The sequence below is a fragment of the Sorex araneus genome, chromosome 1 (genome assembly GCF_027595985.1).
Source record: "Sorex araneus isolate mSorAra2 chromosome 1, mSorAra2.pri, whole genome shotgun sequence".
NCBI classification, from domain to species: domain Eukaryota; kingdom Metazoa; phylum Chordata; class Mammalia; order Eulipotyphla; family Soricidae; genus Sorex; species Sorex araneus.
This window is the reverse complement of record NC_073302.1, coordinates 445,923,016-445,941,419: the sequence shown is the minus strand read 5'-3', so window position 1 is coordinate 445,941,419 and position 18,404 is coordinate 445,923,016. Positions and strand designations below refer to the sequence as shown.

At 63.9% G+C, this 18,404-nt stretch overlaps 1 protein-coding gene across 1 annotated transcript; it reads right to left on the bottom strand.

Annotated features, from left to right (window-relative positions):
* Positions 1–4,702: 4,702 nt before the first annotated feature.
* Positions 4,703–17,018, bottom strand: ZNF398 (zinc finger protein 398). The gene is made up of 6 exons (XM_055142467.1): positions 16,876–17,018; positions 13,652–14,041; positions 9,363–9,489; positions 8,702–8,815; positions 7,241–7,354; positions 4,703–6,892 (listed from the first exon to the last, which is right to left on the bottom strand). Exons 1-6 carry the CDS (start codon positions 16,897–16,899, stop codon positions 5,748–5,750), a joined length of 1,914 nt encoding a protein of 637 aa, XP_054998442.1. The 5' UTR covers positions 16,900–17,018; the 3' UTR covers positions 4,703–5,747.
* Between the last annotated feature and the right edge of the window lie 1,386 nt (positions 17,019–18,404).

Genomic DNA, 18,404 nt, shown 5'->3' with positions numbered 1-18,404 from the left:
GTGTCATTGAGTTTTGTCTGTCTGGCGTCTTTGGGGACTGGAGCGATAGCACAGTGGGTAGGGCGTTTGCCTTGCACACGGTGGGCCTGGGTTTGAGTCCTCCGTCTCTCTCGGAGAGCCCGGCAAGCTACCGAGAGTCTCCCGCCCGCACAGCAGAGCCTGGCAAGCTCCCCGTGGCATCCTCGATATGCCAAAGACAGTAACAACAAGTCTCACAATGGAGACGTGACTGGTGCCCGCGCGAGCACATCGATGAGCAACGGGACGACAGTGCTACAGTGCCACAGGTGTCCTTGGAGGATGGTGATATGGCTAGGATGAGACACGTCATTCTGCAGTAATGCTTGCTTCTCCTAGCCATTCCGAGCACTGTCAGCAGAGAATCTGGGGAGAACCCAGACGAGAAAATTAGGAGCCAAGAGTCAATGCCTGAGTCCAGGTCCTACGCTGGAAGGGCCCTCGCTGACTCGGACACAGGGTCAGGCTGAGAGCAGTATCTTGCTCTGTCACTGCTGGCTGGAGACTTAGTCCAGGACCAGAATCTGGTCCCCCACCCCCGCTTTTTGGAGTGCCACAGATTGGACCCAGGGTCTCCCGTGTGCAAGGCAAGTGCTCAGCTCCTGACTGACGCATCCCCGGCTCCAGCCCTTCTCTCGGCGGTCTCCCAACTACCCACCCAGCACACGTATCCCCCGGGAGTATTGTGGCACCACAAAGGACGCAAAGTAAAACGTGGCCTTCAGTCCTGGCCTTTATTTGGGTGGGAAGAGGTGGAGGTGGCACACTCAGCGGTGCTCAGGGGTTACTCCTGGCTCTGCACTCAGGGATCACTCCTGGTGGGGTTCGAGAACCATCTGGGGTTCCAGGGATTGGAGCTGGGTCAGCTGCACGCAAGGCCAGCACCCTTCCGCGGTACTCTGGGAGGATGGGTCCAGCCCGCGCTCTTGGCTTGGAGGGCCGGCTTCCAGAATCCACAGGCACTGCGGTCACTCGGCCAAGGAGCAGAGCCGCGCGGCCCGTGGGATGCCGTCCATGACGCGTCCCTCTGGCCGGGACGTTCCTGAGAACGCTGGATTTGAGGCTTCTCTGACCGAGGGCACGTACCTGCTTTCTTTGTTCAAGTCACTGAGGGCAGGGCCTTCGGGATGCCCTGGGGTCACATCCTGGTACTGAGGATTCAACCCGGGTCACATCCAACATATCTGCGTGCCCTGCAAATAAGTGCCTTATCTCCGTACGGTCTCTTTGGCCTTGGTAGGTGGCTGGTGTTTTTAAATTTTTTTATCCTGTCTTGTTCTGGCTCTGTTCAGGGCTTCCTCCTGGCTGTATACTCAGGAATCATTCCCGAGAGGACCACAGGGGACACCAGGGATTGAGGCCAGACCAGCCATGTGCAAGGCAAGTGCCATGCCCGCTGTCCTATCTCTCTTGCACCAGTAGGTTGTGGGTCTTTTTTTTTTTTTTTTTTTTTTTTTTGCTTTTTGGGTCACACCCGGCGATGCTCAGGGGTTCCTCCTGGCTCTGCACCCAGGAATTACTCCTGGTGGTGCTGGGGGACATATGGGATGCAGGGAATCGAACCTGAGCTGGCCACATACAAGGCAAACACCCTACCTGCTCTGCGCTATGGCTTCAGCCCCAGTTGTGGTTTTTGTTTTGTTTTGTTTTGCTTTTTGGGTCACATCCGGTGGTGCACAGGGGCTACTCCTGGCTTTGCATTCAGGAGTTACTCCTGACAGTGCTCAAGGGACCATATGGGGTGCTATGAATGAAACCTGGATCGGCCGCATGCAAAGCAAATGCCCTACCCGCTGTGCTATCACTCCAGCCCCCTGGTTGTGGGTCTTTTTTTTTTTTCTTTTTTTGGGGTCAAACATGGCGATGCACAGGTGTTACTCCTGGCTCTGCACTCAGGAATTACTCCTGGCGATGCTCAGGGGACTATATGGACTGGCAAACGCCCTCCCTGCTGTGCTATCACTCCAGCCCCCTGGCTGTGAGTCTTAAAGTGAAATAACTTCGGGCTGAGTGACAGTACAGCAGGTAGGGCAGTTGCCTTGCAGATGGCCAACCCCAGGTTCTATCCCCAGCATCCCATAAGGTCCCCGAGTGTCACTAGGAGTAACCCCTGAGCAGAGAAGGGTTTGACCCCACCCAAGAAAACAAAAACAAAAGCGAAATAACGTTTTGCTTAGAAGCGGCAATCAGACTAGCCGAACTAACAAGAGGCAGTGTGAGATTATGATGTTTTACATTTTTATTGGTGGAGCAGGGTTTGGGGACATCCAGGGGTGTTCCGGGCTATTCCTGGCTCTGGTGGGTCCACGGTGAACCCTGGCGGTGCTGGGGGGAACACTCGAAGAGTTGGTGGGGTGAGGGCAAACGCCGGGACTGCCCTGTCCTGGCTCGCCCACCCCGGAGTCCCCCCACCCGCCCCTGGAGCCTGTGAGCGGGCTTGCTGCTTCCTTCATTGCCACCGAACAACTAACTCGCCGGGCACGTTTCCACTGCCAGAGAGGCTGCGAGGGGGCCAGGGACCTGCTGCTCAGGCGGCAGCGGGGCAGAATCAGCGCTAGCGTCCTGGCAGGAAGCAGCACGAAGGAACCCGTGGCCTGTTTTCCTTCTCCTCCACAAAGCTTTCTCTGAGACAGTGAGCATTTGCAGGTCCCCAGGAAGTCAGCAGATCTGGCACTGGTCAGAAAAGGCCTGGACACCCAGTCCCTCTAAGGGCGCCCGCCAGAGCAGCCCAGTGGCCCCTGGAACCCCGCTCAGTGGGGAAGGAAGAGGACAGTGAGACAAGCGTTGCTTGTGGACAGCCCAGCCCAGCTGTGGCCATCAAATGGTCAACAGGAGAGAGCGAGAGTCATCATAGAACACTCTGTCCACCGGGGGCTCCTCTGGTCACCATGGAAACTGGTAGCCCCGCCCCTCCCTGGAGCTGACAGGCAGGACCAAGCATGGTGGGGGGGGTCTCCGCTTTCTGCTCTGGGCTCACCGCTCAGCCCCTCAGCTGCCTCCGAGCCTCTCCCCCTTCCCCAAGCCCAGCTTCGGGCCTCACTAAAGCCAAACGGGTAGTATCCGGGGGTGCCCTGGGGTGCTGGTCTGAGACGGATGGTCCGCGCTCCACTCTCTCTCTGCAGGGTGCAGGGGGGCCACACCCAGCAGTGCTCAGGGCTCGCTCCTGGCTGTGCACTCGGGGATCACGCCTGGCAGGCTCAGGGGACCATACGGGGTGCAGGAACCACACTCGGGTGGGTTGTGTGCAAGGCAGGCGCCCCCGCCCTCCTCCCGGGATTCCTCTGCAAACACTCTGGGGCGGGCCTGGTTCCTGGCGGGGCCCGGATGCAGGCGTGCTCCCTCCCGGTGTGCGGTGGACGCGGAGGACGCCTTCGTCTGATCTCAGGCCAGATCCCCACCCTTCCTCCCCTCCCCGGCTCTCACACGTGTGCTCCGTGCCCAGGGCTGGGCCCTGCTGCCCCCATCCCGGTCCCTGCAGGGGGCGGCGGATCCGTCCGCAGCATCTCAAACTCCACATCTTTGCCAACGGGCACTGCAGCCTCGTGCCTGCCCCAGAGATCCCTCCCAGGGCAGGCCCTGGCCGCAGCTCAGCTCAGGCCCACTGGGGGGTGGGGGTCCCTGTCCCCACCTCCCTAGCCTCAAGACTATTTTTTTTTTTTTTTTTTGCTTTTTGGGTCACACCCAGCGATGCACAGGGGTTACTCCTGGCTCTGCACTCAGGAATTACCCCTGGTGGTGCTCAGGGGACCATATGGGGTGCTGGGATTCGAACCTGGGTCGGCTGCGTGCAAGGCAAACGCCCTACCTGCTGTGCTATCGCTCCAGCTCCAAGACTATTTTTTTTTCTTTTTGGATCACACCCGGCAATGCACAGGGGTTACTCCTGGCTCTGCGCTCAGGAATTACTCCTGGCAGTGCTCAGGGGGACCATATGGGATGCTGGGATTCGAACCTGGGTTGGTCGTGTGCAAGGTAAACAAACACCCTACCCGCTGTGCTATCACTCCAGCCCCCAAGACTATTTTTTTTAAAGCCCTTCTCATGAGAGAGGTTGAAGGTCACACCTCTACACTCAGGGCTAAGTGCAGCTGGCCGTGGGCTGGGAGCCCCAGAATGCCCGCGGCCCCCCAAGTCGTGGGCCCGGCTTAGCTAGGGCGCTTGGTCCCGGCGTGTTGGGTGCTGGCCCGTGGCTGGGGTCCCTGTCACCCCATCTGTGAGCAGCAACAGCTGACAAGGCCTCACACTGGGCCTCTGGTCTCCCTTGGGGCCTGGACTGTGACGGGACATGCCAGTGGGCAGACACTTTAGAGTGGGCCCCTGCAGGGCGGCCACTGGGGAGGGCCGGCGGGGAGGGTGGCCACGGGGGTAACTCGCTCCGTGCTCGTGGACCGCAGGGACTGCGGGGGTGCGAGCAGGCACGGAGCGGGAAATGAGTCCCCCCGCACTTCAAGGAACAGCCCGTCTCAATCTCGCAGGTTGCGGGTGCGAGGTTGTCCCGAGCACCACTGTGGCCCCCGAGCCTGCGCGGAGCGGAGGGCAGTAAGCCCCGGGCCCCGAGAAAACCAAAACCCAAAGCCCCTTCGCGGGGAAGAGGCGGCTTCCTGCGACCCTCCCGGGGTCCCGCATCCTCGTGCCCACCCCACGCACCTCGCAAGGAGAGAACAGACACGCCCGGACGCCGTGGTCGAGTGTTGGCACTACCCTGTTGGGCCTTTCCCGGCCGGGGGCCAGAGAGAGATCCCGGCAGGAACGCAGCGCGAGCTCCTTAAATACTTTATTTCGGGAGGCGCCGTGTTTTCCCTCGCAGGGCCTCAATTCGCAGAGGAGAATTTGAGATCTGTCAGGGCGAAGGACTGCAAAGCCACGGAGGGGACAGGCCCTGCTCCGAAGGACCCTCACAACGGACACGTGTGGCCGAGGCCTGGTGCTAAGAGCAACACAGCGGCCAGGTCAGGGAGAGGTGCTTAGTGCTTGGTGACTGCCGGCAAACCCGGGTGTTGGGGGCCTTGGAGGCCTCGGGAATGAGAACCCAGAAGCAAAGGTCCCGGGAAAGGGCCGGGCAGGACCCTCACACGGGGGCTGGACAGGCTGCGGCGGGGAGATGGGACCTGAGTGTAAATGCAGCAAGAAGTGGCCTTCCCGGCTCTGGGTTCTACACCAGGGCCTGACCCCGAGGGTGCCAGCAGCTCCAGGATGGACGTCCCTCAAGGAGCCTTAGACTCCGGGCGCTCCTCCCCCACGTGAGAACTGGCCGCGGGAACCAGGGAAGGCGGCCAGTTTGGAGTCAGCGCCTGGGAGCGGGTGGTCCTTCAGGTGCTGGAGACGATGCCCCCAGGGAGGCAGGGCAGGGGGGCAGGAGCAGGGGCTGAGGCGGCCGCTTGCTCGCCAACCCCAGGAATTCCTGAGCGGCCCTCAGCGGTCCCTGCCTTGCCAGGGTCACGGCTGGGGTCCTTCTCCTGGGCTCCCCCCCCCCCGCCCCTCTCCCGGGGCTGCGATGAACCGCACGGGGGAGGGGGGGCGCGATGGTGGGGGACCTCACGTGGGCAGCCACGGCGGAGAGATGCACGCGTGGCCACCTTCCCGGCTTTCCCGGGTTCAAAACGGGGCGTGCTGCTGAGGGTGAGAAATGCCAGGCTGGTCAATGGGCCACGGCTGGTCCGGTGAGGGCAGGGGCCGCCCCTGGGGAGTGGGGGGGGGCTGTGAGTGCGGGTCCCCCCACGCCAGGGCGGCTACAGGGCGCCCCCCGCGCTCCCCTCCCGGTACCAGGGCCCGGCCTCCAGGTCCGGGGCGCTGCCCCCCAGCCCCGCGGTCTCGAGGCCGTCCAGGGGCGGCGGCCCGGGCGGGTCGGGCGGCTGCCCCGCGAGCTGCCCGTCCGCGCCGCAGCCCCCGGCGTGGCCGGCGCGCAGGTGGTCCTTGAGGGTCTGCTTGTAGCGGAAGCGCCTGCCGCAGGCGGCGCAGGCGTAGGGCCGCTCGCCCGTGTGCGTGCGCTGGTGCTTGAGCAGGTGGTGCTTGCGGATGAAGCTCTTGCCGCAGTGCGCGCAGGGGTAGGGCCGCTCGCCCGTGTGCAGGCGCCGGTGGTTGAGCAGGTGCTCCTTGCGCATGAAGCTCTTGCTGCAGTCCGGGCACGGGTAGGGCCGCTCGCCCGTGTGGATCATCTGGTGGCGGATGAGCGCCGAGTGGCCGTGGAAGTCGATGCCGCACTGCGGGCAGGAGAAGGGCCGCTCCTGCGCGTGGCCGCGCTGGTGCAGCAGGAGGCTGAGCTTGAGGCTGAAGCTGCGGCCGCACTGCGGGCAGCGGAAGGGGCGCTCGCTGGCGTGCGCGCGCTGGTGGCCGGCCAGGCGCGCGGGGTCGGCGAAGCGCTTGGGGCAGTCGGGGCAGGGGAAGGGGCGCTCGGCGCTGCTGTGCACGCGCAGGTGGTAGGTGAGGCGCGACGGGTGCGTGAAGGTCCGGGCGCAGTGTGGGCAGGTGGGCGGCGCCTCGGGCCCCGGGCCCGCGGCCGGCTGCGCGGGGAGGCGCCTGGGGCACTGGGCGCAGGGCAGGCCCGGCCCGGCCGCGGGGCCGCACTGGTGGCTGGGCAGCGCGTCCTGGCGCAGGCCCTTGCCGCAGCGCGGGCACGAGAGCAGCGGCTCGGCGGCCGGCGCGGGGAGCGGGAAGCCGCCCAGCTGCGTGAAGGTCACCTGGCCCTCGGGGGCCTCGGCCAGCTCGGGGCCCGGGTGTCCGAACGGGGCCATGGGCGCAGACGGCGGGCCTTTGAAAGCCACGTCCGGGAAGGTGTCCTTGGCCGCGGGGTCGGGTGGGGACGAGAAGGTGGCGGGGCCCTCGGGGCACAGGGGGGCCGTGGCCAGGCCTTCGGATTTAATGACCAGCTCTCCGTCTGCAACAAAGGACGCCGTCAGCCCTGCAGGGCCCCGGGGCGCGGCCAAGGACTCCTGGGAGGGGCCGGGCCGGGCTCACTCGGCCGCGTGTGGACAAGCAGAGGCCCGGGCCCGCTCCCGGACAGGCCCTCTTCCTCTCACCTCTGCGGTGCCAACCACGCACCCGGGCTGAGCCCACCCCTGCCTGCCCACCCCTGCCCTGCGCTGTCCTCTGCTCACACGCCCCAGGGCAGCGCCCCTGCACGCGAGACCCTCTCGCTGCTGTGCCACGCAACCCGGCTTTCTAGGGCTCCTGGTCCCCGCTGCGGCCAGGCGGGGGCTCCGGGCTGCGGCTCCCTCCCACTCACCAGCAAAGGTGCCTTTGTAGACGTCACTCTCGGGGGGCTCCGGAGGGGCCCCGGCCGGAGGCTCTTCCTCCTGTTTAATCCAGGACAGGATGTCTGACGTGGAGAGGCCAGGTTCTGTTTCCGGGGAGAGGGAAGGGGCTCAGAGACTGTGCCCGGGAGTGACAGTCACCCCCCGGCTTGCCCAGCACGATGCTGAATACTCCTCTCCAGCCGAAACGGGAGACTGAGTTTGAAAAACAGCATTCGGCATCTGGCTGACGCGGCCAGGGGAAGCCAACCGTGGAGTTTTACATGATACACGCAGCTTAACTGCTTGAGGGAGCCCATTTCAAGACAAATCACACTTGCAGGAAATCTCCAAGAACAGCCAAGAAGGCCATACTGACAGTACTTGTGAAGGTTTGCTTTAAAATATACCCTTCTGGGGCTGGAGCGATAGCACAGCGGGTAGGGCGTTTGCCTTGCACACGGCCGACCTGGGTTCGAATCCCAGCATCCCATATGGTCCCCTGAGCACTGCCAGGAGTAATTCCTGAGTGCAGAGCCAGAAGTAACCCCTGTGCATCGCCAGGTGTGACCCAAAAAGCAATATATATATATATATATATATATATATATATATATATATATATATACCCTTCTGCTTTAAAATGGGCCCAGAGATGGCGCCCAGGACTGAAAGGGCTCACGCTGCAGGTGGCTGACCTGGATCCGGTCCCCGGCACTTCAGAGGGTCCAGTGAGCACTGCCAGGGGTCACTCCTGGGCGCAGAGCCAGGAGCAGCCCCTAAGCACCACAGGGAGGATGAGGCCCTTCTCCCAAATCAATAAAAATGCAAAGAAATAGATTTCGGGGGCCTGCGGCCGGCTAGGGTTCGATCCCCAGCACCTATAAGGTTCCCTGAGCACCACCAGGAGTCATTCCTGGGCGCAGAGCAAGCGTCCTACCCGCTGTGCCACCACTCCGGCCCCTGCCGGCCAAACCTCCTACAATCTTTCTGTCCAGCAAAGATTAAAACCTGCGTGTGGTTTTCTGAGCCGAGGCAGAGCGGAGAGAAACAGGAGAGTGCTTCGGGTCTGCCTTTCCCAGACCCGGGCAGCTGGGAGTGGCCCCCTGCACTGACCCCAGGACAAGGGCAGCTGTGAGGGACCCGGCCCCCCTGAGAGCACGGGCTCCCCTGGTCCCCTTTGGGGCACCCCCAGGGCACCCACTCCTGTTAAAGATGGTGGCCTGGGGCTGGAGCGATAGCACAGTGGGGAGGGCATTTGCCTGGCACGCGGCCGACCCGGGTTCGATTTCCAGCATCCCATAAGGTCCCCTGAGCACCGCCAGGGGTAATTCCTGAGTGCAGAGCCAGGAGTAACCCCTGTGCATCGCCGGGTGTGACCCAAAAAGCAAAATTAAATAAATAAAATTAAATAAAAAACCATAAAGACAGTGGCCCTCGGCGGCTGCACGCACCTTCTGTGGGCTGGGCTGGGATCTCGGCTCCCTCGGGGCCTGCCGGGGCCTCTGACCCACACTCTCCCTCGGGCTGCATCTGAGACAGGACATCCGGCGGGTTCATGGCGTAATCTAGGCGGGAAGCAGGAGAGGGCTGTGAGCCGGGGGCCCCGGAGGATGAGAAGCCAGTGCCGGGGGGTCCCCGGGCTGGGCCTGGGAGCCATGCTCCTTTTGGGGGCCACGACCAGTGCTCAGCGATTACTCCTGGGGGGGGGGCTTGGGGGATGATCTGGGGTGTCGGGGGCCGAATCGGAGCTGCAGCTGTGCCGTCACTCGGGCCCCGGCAGCCTGCCCTCAGCCCGAGCCCTTCCACCCGCCATCCTTCCCGCGCTCCCCACCCGGCTTGAGTCTTGCGGTGCCCCCACCCGGATTAGCCGGTGGGCCAAAGGCGGAGGAACCTGGTTAGAGTGGCTAGAGACCTCGCCTCCCCTCTCCCGTCAGCCCTGCATGCCGGTAGAGGCCAGGCCGTGTGGGGAGGGCGCCTGGGCCTCCGGGAAGGGGAGCCCTGAAACTGTCTGGGCCGTTGGAAAGGGGAGCCCCGAAACTGCCGGGCAGAGGAGCCGCTGGTTCCCCAGCAGGCAGAGTGAAGATGTTGGGGGGAGGGGGGAGGGGGCCTCACCCTCGGGGGCCAGCGGCTCGGAGCCGCCCTTCGCGATGTTCCTGTGCAGCTCCTTCTGCCACTCCTCCAGCTTCTCCCACTCGGGCGTGGGAAAGCAGATGGAGATGTCATCGAGCGTCACCGGCACCTGCAATCACCGCGGGGTCAGTGCTCCGGGATCGCGAGGGCGCCCCGGGACCCGGAAGCGGCGAGAGCACTTCACCACCAGCCGACCTCCGGCTGCTGTTCGCAAGGGGACGAGGCCGGGCGCGGGGAAGGAGCCGCGGCCTGGGCAGCGCCAGCTCGCACAGCCGGGGGCAGGCGGGTCGTGCCGGGCCGCGCACACCAGGCTGTACCCCTTCACACGCACAGACGAGAGACCTGGGGGCCGGATGGTGCTAGGAGAGCCGGGGAGAAAAACTGCGCTCATGACTCCTCCCCCACCGAGTGGTGGCCTGTAGCTTCAGTCCTGGGGACGAGGGGCACGGCAGGGCCCCCCCAGCCGAAACTCAGGGGACTTTCCCGCCGACTGGGCCGGACGTTCCACATGAGGGCCGAGGCCGTGGTGCGGCATCTGGTGACGCTGAGGCGCCTGCGGTGCTGGGGGTGTCCAGGGCTGTACCTGGTGATGCTCAGGTGCTGGGGCCAGAGTCCAGACTGCCAGAGCCCCCAGGATGGAGTGGCACCCCGCCAGAATTCCCCGAAGTAAGCACTTTATCTACCTATTTGCTTTTGGGTCACATCTGGCGATGCTCAGGGGTTACTCCTGGCTCTGCACTCAGGAATCACCCCTGGCAGTGCTCAGGGAACCATATGGGATGCTGGGAATTGAACCCGGGTCGGCCACGTGCAAGGCAAACGCCCTCCCCGCTGTGCTATGGCTCCAGCCCCCCTTTATACCTTTTTATGTTCAACCAAACCCAGTTTATATTTAGGTTGAACCAAATCCCTGTTTATACTTATGTTCAACCAACCCATGTTAATCCCTGTCTCCCCACCCTTATACACTTTTCCTGACTTCAATAAGAATGCTGCTGGCCACCAGCCTGTAGCCTGTTCTGCCCACCAGCTAGGGGAGCATATATTGGTCCTGATTGTACCAGGGGACCTGGTCACTGCCAGAACAGTGACACCAGGGAACCCTGTGGTGCCGGGGACGGGCCTGGGGTCAGCCGTGTGCAAGGCATGAGCCTTAACCCCTGTACCGTCGCTCTGGCTCCTTTACAGGTATTTTTTTTTGCTTTTTGGGTCACAGCCAACAATGCTCAGGGGTCACTCCTGGCTCTGCACTCAGGAATCACTCCTGGCAGTGCTCCGGGGACCATATGGGATGCTGGGAATTGAACCCATGTGCAAGGCAAACGCCCTCCCCGCTGTGCTATCGCTCCAGCCCCTACAGTTTTTGGTTTTAGTATTATTTTAGGTCACACCCAGTGGCGCTCGGGGGTCCCTCCTGGTGATGCGGGGGACCGTCTGTGGTGCCGGGAGTTGGACTGGCCTCAGCCAGGCACAAGGTAAGCGCCTTTACCCCCACACCAGCTCGCTGGCACCTCTGCATGTTTTGTCTTCACCAAGGTGGTTACGTACTGGGGTTGCGCCACGGAGAGGAAGCCAGCCCCGGGGGCGGGGCTGGGGCGGGGCTGGGGCTGCGGCCCTTGGCTCTCCTGCTCCAGCCCTGCCCGCACCTGTTTCCTCTGTGTCACCTTGTCTTCCCCCAGGAAAAGTGTTGTTGATTAGGGGCCAGAGCCACAAACCACTCACCTTCACAGCCCATTTTGCCACAAACTGGGCGAAGGGAAAGTGTCGATAAACAATAGACACTATTTTTTTTTTTTTTTTTTGCTTTTTGGGTCACACCCAGCGATGCTCAGGGGTCACTCCTGGCTCTGCATTCAGGAATTACCCCTGGCGCTGCTCAGGGGACCATATCGGATGCTGGGAATCGAACCCGGGTCGGCCGCATGCAAGGCAAACGCCCTACCCGCTGTGCTATCACTCCAGCCCCAACAATAGATGTTTTTATTGCCACTGTTTTGGGAGGAGTTTGGGCTGCCCGTGGCGGTGCTCGGGGAACCATATGGGACGCCAGGGACTGAGCCCACATCAAGGCAGCGCCCGACCTGCCGTACGACCGCTCCGGCCCGGATAAATCTGGTACCCAATGACATCGCCAGCCTAGTTAGAGGGATAAAGAACCAAATTCCCATGAATGTTAAAGTGAAATGAATGAGATAACTGTAAGGGAAATAACTGCTGAAACGCTGGGGCTGTGTTTTAAACAATACAAAGAATGATGAGAGGCAAGAGTTTGGGGATGTGTGTGTGTGTGTGTGTGTGTGTGTGTGTGTGTGTGTGTGTGTGGTTGTCTGCTGTGGACCACACCTAGCAGTGCTCTGGGCACCTACCTGGGCCCCTCCCCGTGGGGCTGGGACAGCGGGCGTGTGGCACAGGCTGGACCCCAGGCCCCATCGTGCCCGCCAAGTGCTCTGCCGTTGTGCTCCCACCCCGGCCTCGGTCAGAGCTGCTGACGGACCGGCACTGCCCGAGGAAGGCCCGTCTCTGAAGCCCGCCCTCCGGGCCTGGATGGAAGCACCTCGGGCAGATGTCACAGCCTTCGGGAGACGGGCACCCAAGCGCTGCTGAGCTCAGGCGTGGCTGCGGCCGGGCTGCCCGCTGGCCCCTCGCCAGGGCAGCTGGCCGGAAGCCCCCCCTCCCCCTGGCAGGCACAGGGAGGCCGGGGACAGTGCACTCCTGCCAGAGGGGTCTTTGGCTAACGGGCCTACCACGGCTAAGAGAACACAGTTCACGCCAGAGAGAACATCCCGGTTTCCCGGGCCGAAGCAACGAGCTGGGGCTGGTCCTCGCACCCCGAAGGCCCCCTGGACACAGCCAGGAGTCATTCCTGAGGGCAGAGCCAGCGGAGCTCCTGAGCACTGCCTGGTGTGGCCCAAAAACAAACCAACAAGAAAACCCAAAATCCCGAGCTGCTGTGAGTGATCGGTTCACCAAGGATCCCTCGCTAATCAGTGACAGCCACTGAGGGTTATTCAAAACGCAAACGAACACGCTGACAATTCCGAGGTAACACTAACGACGATTCCGGAGAGCAGCAACTAAGACCTCGATCCATATTCGCAGAGAAACTCGGTAGCTGCCAAGTTCGGCACGTGGCCCTCAGGCCCGTCTCCCTTCGACACGCGTGTCCCCGCAGGTCCCGAGACTCTGCTCTCCCGACACTGGAGTTCTCTCCTGAACACGCGCTTCCCTCTTTCTCTCGCTTCACATCTCTCTCAGTAAATTTGCTCATTAAAAACTGTCTCAGGGGGGCTGGAGCGATAGCACAGCGGGTAGGGCGTTTGCCTTGCACGCGGCCGACCCGGGTTCGATTCCCAGCATCCCATATGGTCCCCTGAGCACCGCCAGGAGTAATTCCTGAGTGCAGAGCCAGGAGTGACCCCTGTGCATCGCCGGGTGTGACCCAAAAACTGAGCAACAACAACCAAAACGTAAAAAAAGATCTTGAAAAGTGTTTTTCAGGGCAAAAGCGAGAGCACAGCGGGGAGGGCATTTGCCTTGCACGCCCAGGTCGAACCGACCCGGGTTCAATCCCCGGCATCCTATATGGTCCCCTGAGCACCGCCAGGAGTAATTCCTGAGTGCAGAGCCAGGAGGACCCCCTGAGCATTGCTGGATGTGACCCAAAACAAGCAAAAATAAAAAGACAAACAGAAAAAGCCCTTTTTCCAGAAAGCTGACAGCGCTGGCAGGGCTGCTCGGGAACACTGAGCAGGAAAACTCAGCTGGCTTCTAAACAGACACCAATAAATGACCTGAAAGTCATGAATATGTTCCGCTAAAACAAAAATCGAGGGGGGGGGGCTGGAGTGACAGTACACGGGGAGGGAAAGGGCTCTGCACGGGCGGGAGAGGTCACGCAGCAGGCAGGGCCCCGCAGGGCCCACCTGAGTTTCCCTCCGACCCCCAGCAGTGCCAGGAGTAATCCCCGAGCACCGCCAGGGTGGCCCCCAAACAAAAACAAACCACTTCCCACGGGTGCTCCACAGGTGCTCGGCCGAACCCGGGGCCATCAGCCAGGGGGCCGCAGAGAGAGGGCGGGAGCCGACGTGCCAGGGTCAGTCCCTGGACACCTACCGGAGTGACCCAGGAGTGACCCTGGGCACTGTGCGGCCCACCCCAGGAAGCCCCCCAAACCAGCATCGGCCCAAGTGAGGCGGCCAGACCACGCCTCCGGCCAGTCTCGGCCCTGAGTGTCCCCTGGCCCCGGGCCTGGCCCGAGCGTGGGCACCCACCTTGGGGGCGTCGCCCTTGCTGCCGGGCGGCAGGCGCAGCACCCAGAAGTTGCGGTTCCGCAGCAGGTTCTCCATGTTCTCCAGGCGCCGCTGCAGCAGCCCGTACTCCTGCAGCAGGGTGCCCAGCACCGCCCACTTGCCCTCCAGCTGGTGGCCCAGCGCGGCCGCCGTCTTCTCGCAGTCCGCCAGCTTCTTCTCGGCGCCGCCCGCGCGGCCCTCCAGGTGCAGGAGCCGCCGGCTGTGCGCCTCCACCTTCCTCTCCACGGCCTGCACGGCGGCCACCACGGTCCACAGCGAGATGGCCGCGGTCTGCAGGTGGGCGTCGCTGGAGGCGGGGGGCGTGGGCAGGGGCGGCAGGGAGGCGAGACACTCGGAGTCCCACTCGGGGGTCTGTCGGGACAGAGAAGGGCTGAGACACGCCGTGCGGGGGACTGCAGTGACGGGGACCCCACATGGTTCCCCGAACCCCAGCGGGAGTGACGCCTGAGCTCATCCCCGAGCACCGCCAGGGAAGACACACTGCCAGCAGGCGCCGGGTCCCGCCGCCCGGAGGGTGAGGGGGCGCGGGAAGAGCCGGCAGCACCCCAGGCTGGGTGGGGAACAGCGTTTGGGGGGCTCTGGGCAGGGCCAGGTCGGGCAGGAAGGGTACCTGGCTGGACCCAGAACCCGCCCGGCAGGTGCCAGCGTGCAGCCATTCCCTCCTCGCGGGCACTTTCCACTGAGCTCAGCCCCCGAGCACGCCAGCTGGGGACGCGGAATCCCGAGGGTGTGAAAGTGACGGCGACTCCCACACGTTGGGGCACTGTGACGCCAAAGGCGGCGCAGACTGGCTTATTCCCCCTCTGTCCCTGCAGGGCTAAGACAACGCACAGGCAGCACGCGGGGGTCTGGGACCTTCCCACAAAAGGGCAGGCTCACTCACTCGCTCCGAAGGAGGCCGGGCCCTGTCGGCCGCCGCCTCGTCTTCCTGCCTCCCTCCGCGCCTCCCTCCCAGCTGAGCCAGTGCTCAGCCCGCGGCTCTCAGCAGCTGGGGACATCCTGTAGGCTCCACACACAGGAAGTCACACGACTGTCACCACACCTTTCCGCACCACACAGAGCGGCCACTACCTGGCGACCCGAAATAACGAGCGTGCGCTTAGAAGCACCTGGGGGTGGGGGGGGGGTGGAGATTCTGGTCCCAGGCGCTGGCTCTGCCCGGGTGGGGCCAGGTGGGAGCTCCGGCACTGCAGGGGCCCCCATGCCCTCCGGCTGTGGCCCCCAAGCTATTGTAGAAGGGAATAAAAGAGAAGCCCTTGGGCCAGGTAGCCCAGGGGTTAAGGCGTCTGCCTTTCTGGTGGCTGACGGACACTTGAACCCCGCCATGGCCAGGGGTCACACCTGGGCACAGAGCCCGGAGCTGTCCCCGAGCAGCGCTGCGTATGGCCCAGCCACGGCCCCCTAACTCCCGAGGGAGAAGCTCTTTGGAACCCAGAACTCCTCTCGCGGGGGCCCCAGAGAAGCTGACTCTGGTTCGTGCGTCTGCGTGGCACAGACCTGCCCATCCGTGCCAGGTGCCAGGGTGGTGCCCACACGGGTCCCGAGAGCCCGGGCCGACCCTGAGACCGAGTGAGTCAGACCCCACCTCTAGCGTCTCTCCTCCCCGCTGGGAGACCCCCGGCCTCAAAGTCCCATCGTCCCCACTGAGCACGCCGGCCCTCTCCCGCGCTTCTCCAGGTGCCAGCCTCGACTGCGCGCCCCGGGCACCTCTACCAAGCACAGCCGCTTGGGACGGGCCTGCCACGGGGAGGAGCCGAGCGCAGCGGACACACGGCGGGCGGGGCAGCCGGGCAGGGGAGGAGCCGACTGACAGGGATCACCGCCGGGAACAGTTTTGGTCTTCTTGTTGTGGTGGTTTGGGGGCCACAGCTGGCGACGCCCCAGGGTGACTCCTGGCTCTGCACTCAGGGACCACTCCCGGCGGTGCTCAGGGGACCGTATGGGTGGGATGCTGGGGATTGAACCCGGGTTGGCCGGGGGCAAGGTGAGCGCCCAAAGCCCCCGTACCATCCCTCCTCGGGAATATTTTTGCAGGCATTGAATTCAGCACAGAGCCAGCAAAGTTATTTTCTTCTTCTCTCTTTTTTTTTTTTTTTGAACTTTTTAAAGTGACAAGAAGGAGAAACTTAGAAGTGACGGGACGGAAGCGTGGCTGGCATTCTGTCTCTACGGGCAGGGCCGCCAGAGATCCCCGGCATCGATAATGGGTTGTTTGGGGGCCCCCCAGGCAGTGTCCAGGGGCTGCTCCCCGCACAGTGCGCAGGTCTCCCGCGGGTCTCCGGCCCACCCTGCAGCCCCTCTCCCTCTCCCCACTTGCTGCTCCCGTGGCCGCCAGCCCTCTGAACAGGCTGTCCCCGCGGCTTGGCTCCGGTCAGCCCGGGTGCAAAAGGGGGCTGGGGTGCAGCAGGGGGCTGGGGTGCAGGAGGAGCTGGGGTGCAGCAGGGGGCTGGGGTGCAGCAGGGGGCTGGGGTGCAGCGGGGGGCTGGGGTGCAGGAGGGGCTGGGGTGCAGGAGGGGCTGGGGTGCAGGAGGGGCTGGGGTGCAGCAGGGGGCTGGGGTGCAGGAGGGGGCTGGGGTGCCGCAGGGGTCGGGGGTGCAGGAGGGGCTGGGGTTCAGAGGGGGCTGGGGTGCAGCAGGGGGCTGGGGTGCAGGAGGGGCTGGGGTGCAGGAGGGGCTGGGGTGCAGCAGGGGGCTGGGGTGCAGGAGGGGCTGGGGTGCAGCAGGGGGCTGGGGTGCAGGAGGGGCTGGGGTGCAGGAGGGGCTGGGGTGCCGCAGGGGGCTGGGGTGCAGCAGGGGGCTGGGGTGCAGGGGGTTGGGGTGCAGGAGGGGCTGGGGTGCAGCAGGGGGCTGGGGTGCAGGAGGGGGCTGGGGTGCAGGAGGGGGCTGGGGTGCAGCAGGGGGCTGGGGTGCAGGAGGGGGCTGGGGTGCAGCAGGGGGCTGGGGTGCCGCAGGGGTCGGGGATGCAGGAGGGGGCTGGGGTGCAGCAGGGGGCTGGGGTGCAGCCGCCCCCGTCCCGAACGCCTGAGCCTGCGCCCCCCTCCCTCGGCCCCGGCGCCCCTTACCGCCCGGGGGGCTGTACCCGGGGTCGCCCCGCGGGACGCGGGAGGGGCTCAGGGGGGCGCCTCGCCCACCCGCCGCCTCGCCCTCGCCCTCCCGAGCGGGCCCGCGGCTGTCGGCGCCGCTTACCGGAGCGGGGGCCGCCTCGGCCATGGCGCTGCGTGGCGGGGTGGCCCCCGGCGGCTGGGCGGCTGGGGGGCGCGGCGGGGGCGCGGGGGGCTCCGCGGCGCTCGGCCCGCAGCGGCCTCGCAGCTGGCGCTTTGTGGGCACCGAGCGGCACCTGCGAACGGCCGCGGCCTAGACGCGCCCGGGCTCCGCGGAGCCCCCCGCCGCGCCAGCGCGCCCCCTGGCGGCCCCAGCGCGCACTGCCGCCGCGAGCGCCCGCGCGGTGCCCTCGGGGCTAGCCCAGAGCCGGGCGGCCGGGGGCGAGCGTTTCCTGCCGCGGGCCCCGTGCGCCCTCCCTGCTTTCAGGGTGGGGGAGGCGGCAACCCCTTAGGGGGTCGGGCGTGGAAATGGGGCGGGTGCAGAGTCGGGGGCGCGACCGGGCCCGCGGGAGCCCTGGGTTCGAGGACGCGCAGACGCCCCCGGGGCCGGGCTGCGGGGTCCCGGCGGACGCGCGGGGAAGATGCGGCAGGTGTTGCCCAAAGGGCTCTGGTGCGCGGGATGGGGCGGGGTGTTCAGCTGGGTACCAGGACCGCGTACCCCTGCCGTCCCTACGTCATCTCAAGCTGAGAGCGAGTGGGGTAGGGGGAGGGGCTCCTGGACCCACCGGCCAGCAAAGGTGTCAAGCCCGTGCCCTGGAGCGTCTCAGAATCAGGGCCTTAGAGGACCATCCTGCCGGGGCACCTGCTGGGTGCCCACTGTGTTATTTTTAGACGAGCGGCATCCTTAGGGTGTAATTTGAGGTCTACCTAAATAGATCTTTTGGTCAAATGATGAACGTTTTATAGTTACCAAAATTGCTACTCGCTGAATCAGGCTATCCTCATAACAGAGGCACCTTTTTTAGGGGGGTGGGGGTGGGGAACTCAGTTTTGGGTTTATTTATTTATTTATTTATTTATTTATTTATTTATTTATTGCTTTTTTGGGTCACACCTGGCGATGCACAGGGGTTACTCCTGGCTCTGCACTCAGGAATTACTCCTGGCAGTGATTGGGGGACCATATGGGATGCTGGCGATCGAACCCAGGTCGGCCGCATGCAAGGCAAACGCCGTCCACACGGCAGAGCCTGGCAAGCTCCCCGTGGCATATTCGATATGCCAAAAAGCAGTAACAACAAGTCTCACAATGGAGATGTTACTGGTGCCCACTCAAGCAAATCGATGAACAATCGGATGACAGTGCCACAGTGCTGCAGTGCTACAGAGCTGGAGTGATAATACAGGGGGTAGGGCACTCGCCTCGCACGTGGCCGACTCAGGTTTGACCCCTGGCATCCCGTATGGTCCCCCGAGCAGTGCCAGGAGTAATTCCTAAGTGCAGAGCCAGGAGTCAGTACTGAGCATTGTCAGATTTGGCCCAAAAAGCAAAAAGAAAGAAAGGAAGTGCAGGGGCTGGAGCAATAGCACAGCGAGTAGGGCATTTGACTTGCACTCGGCTGACCCGGGTTCAATTCCCAGCATCCCAATTACTCTGAGCACCGCCAGGAGTAA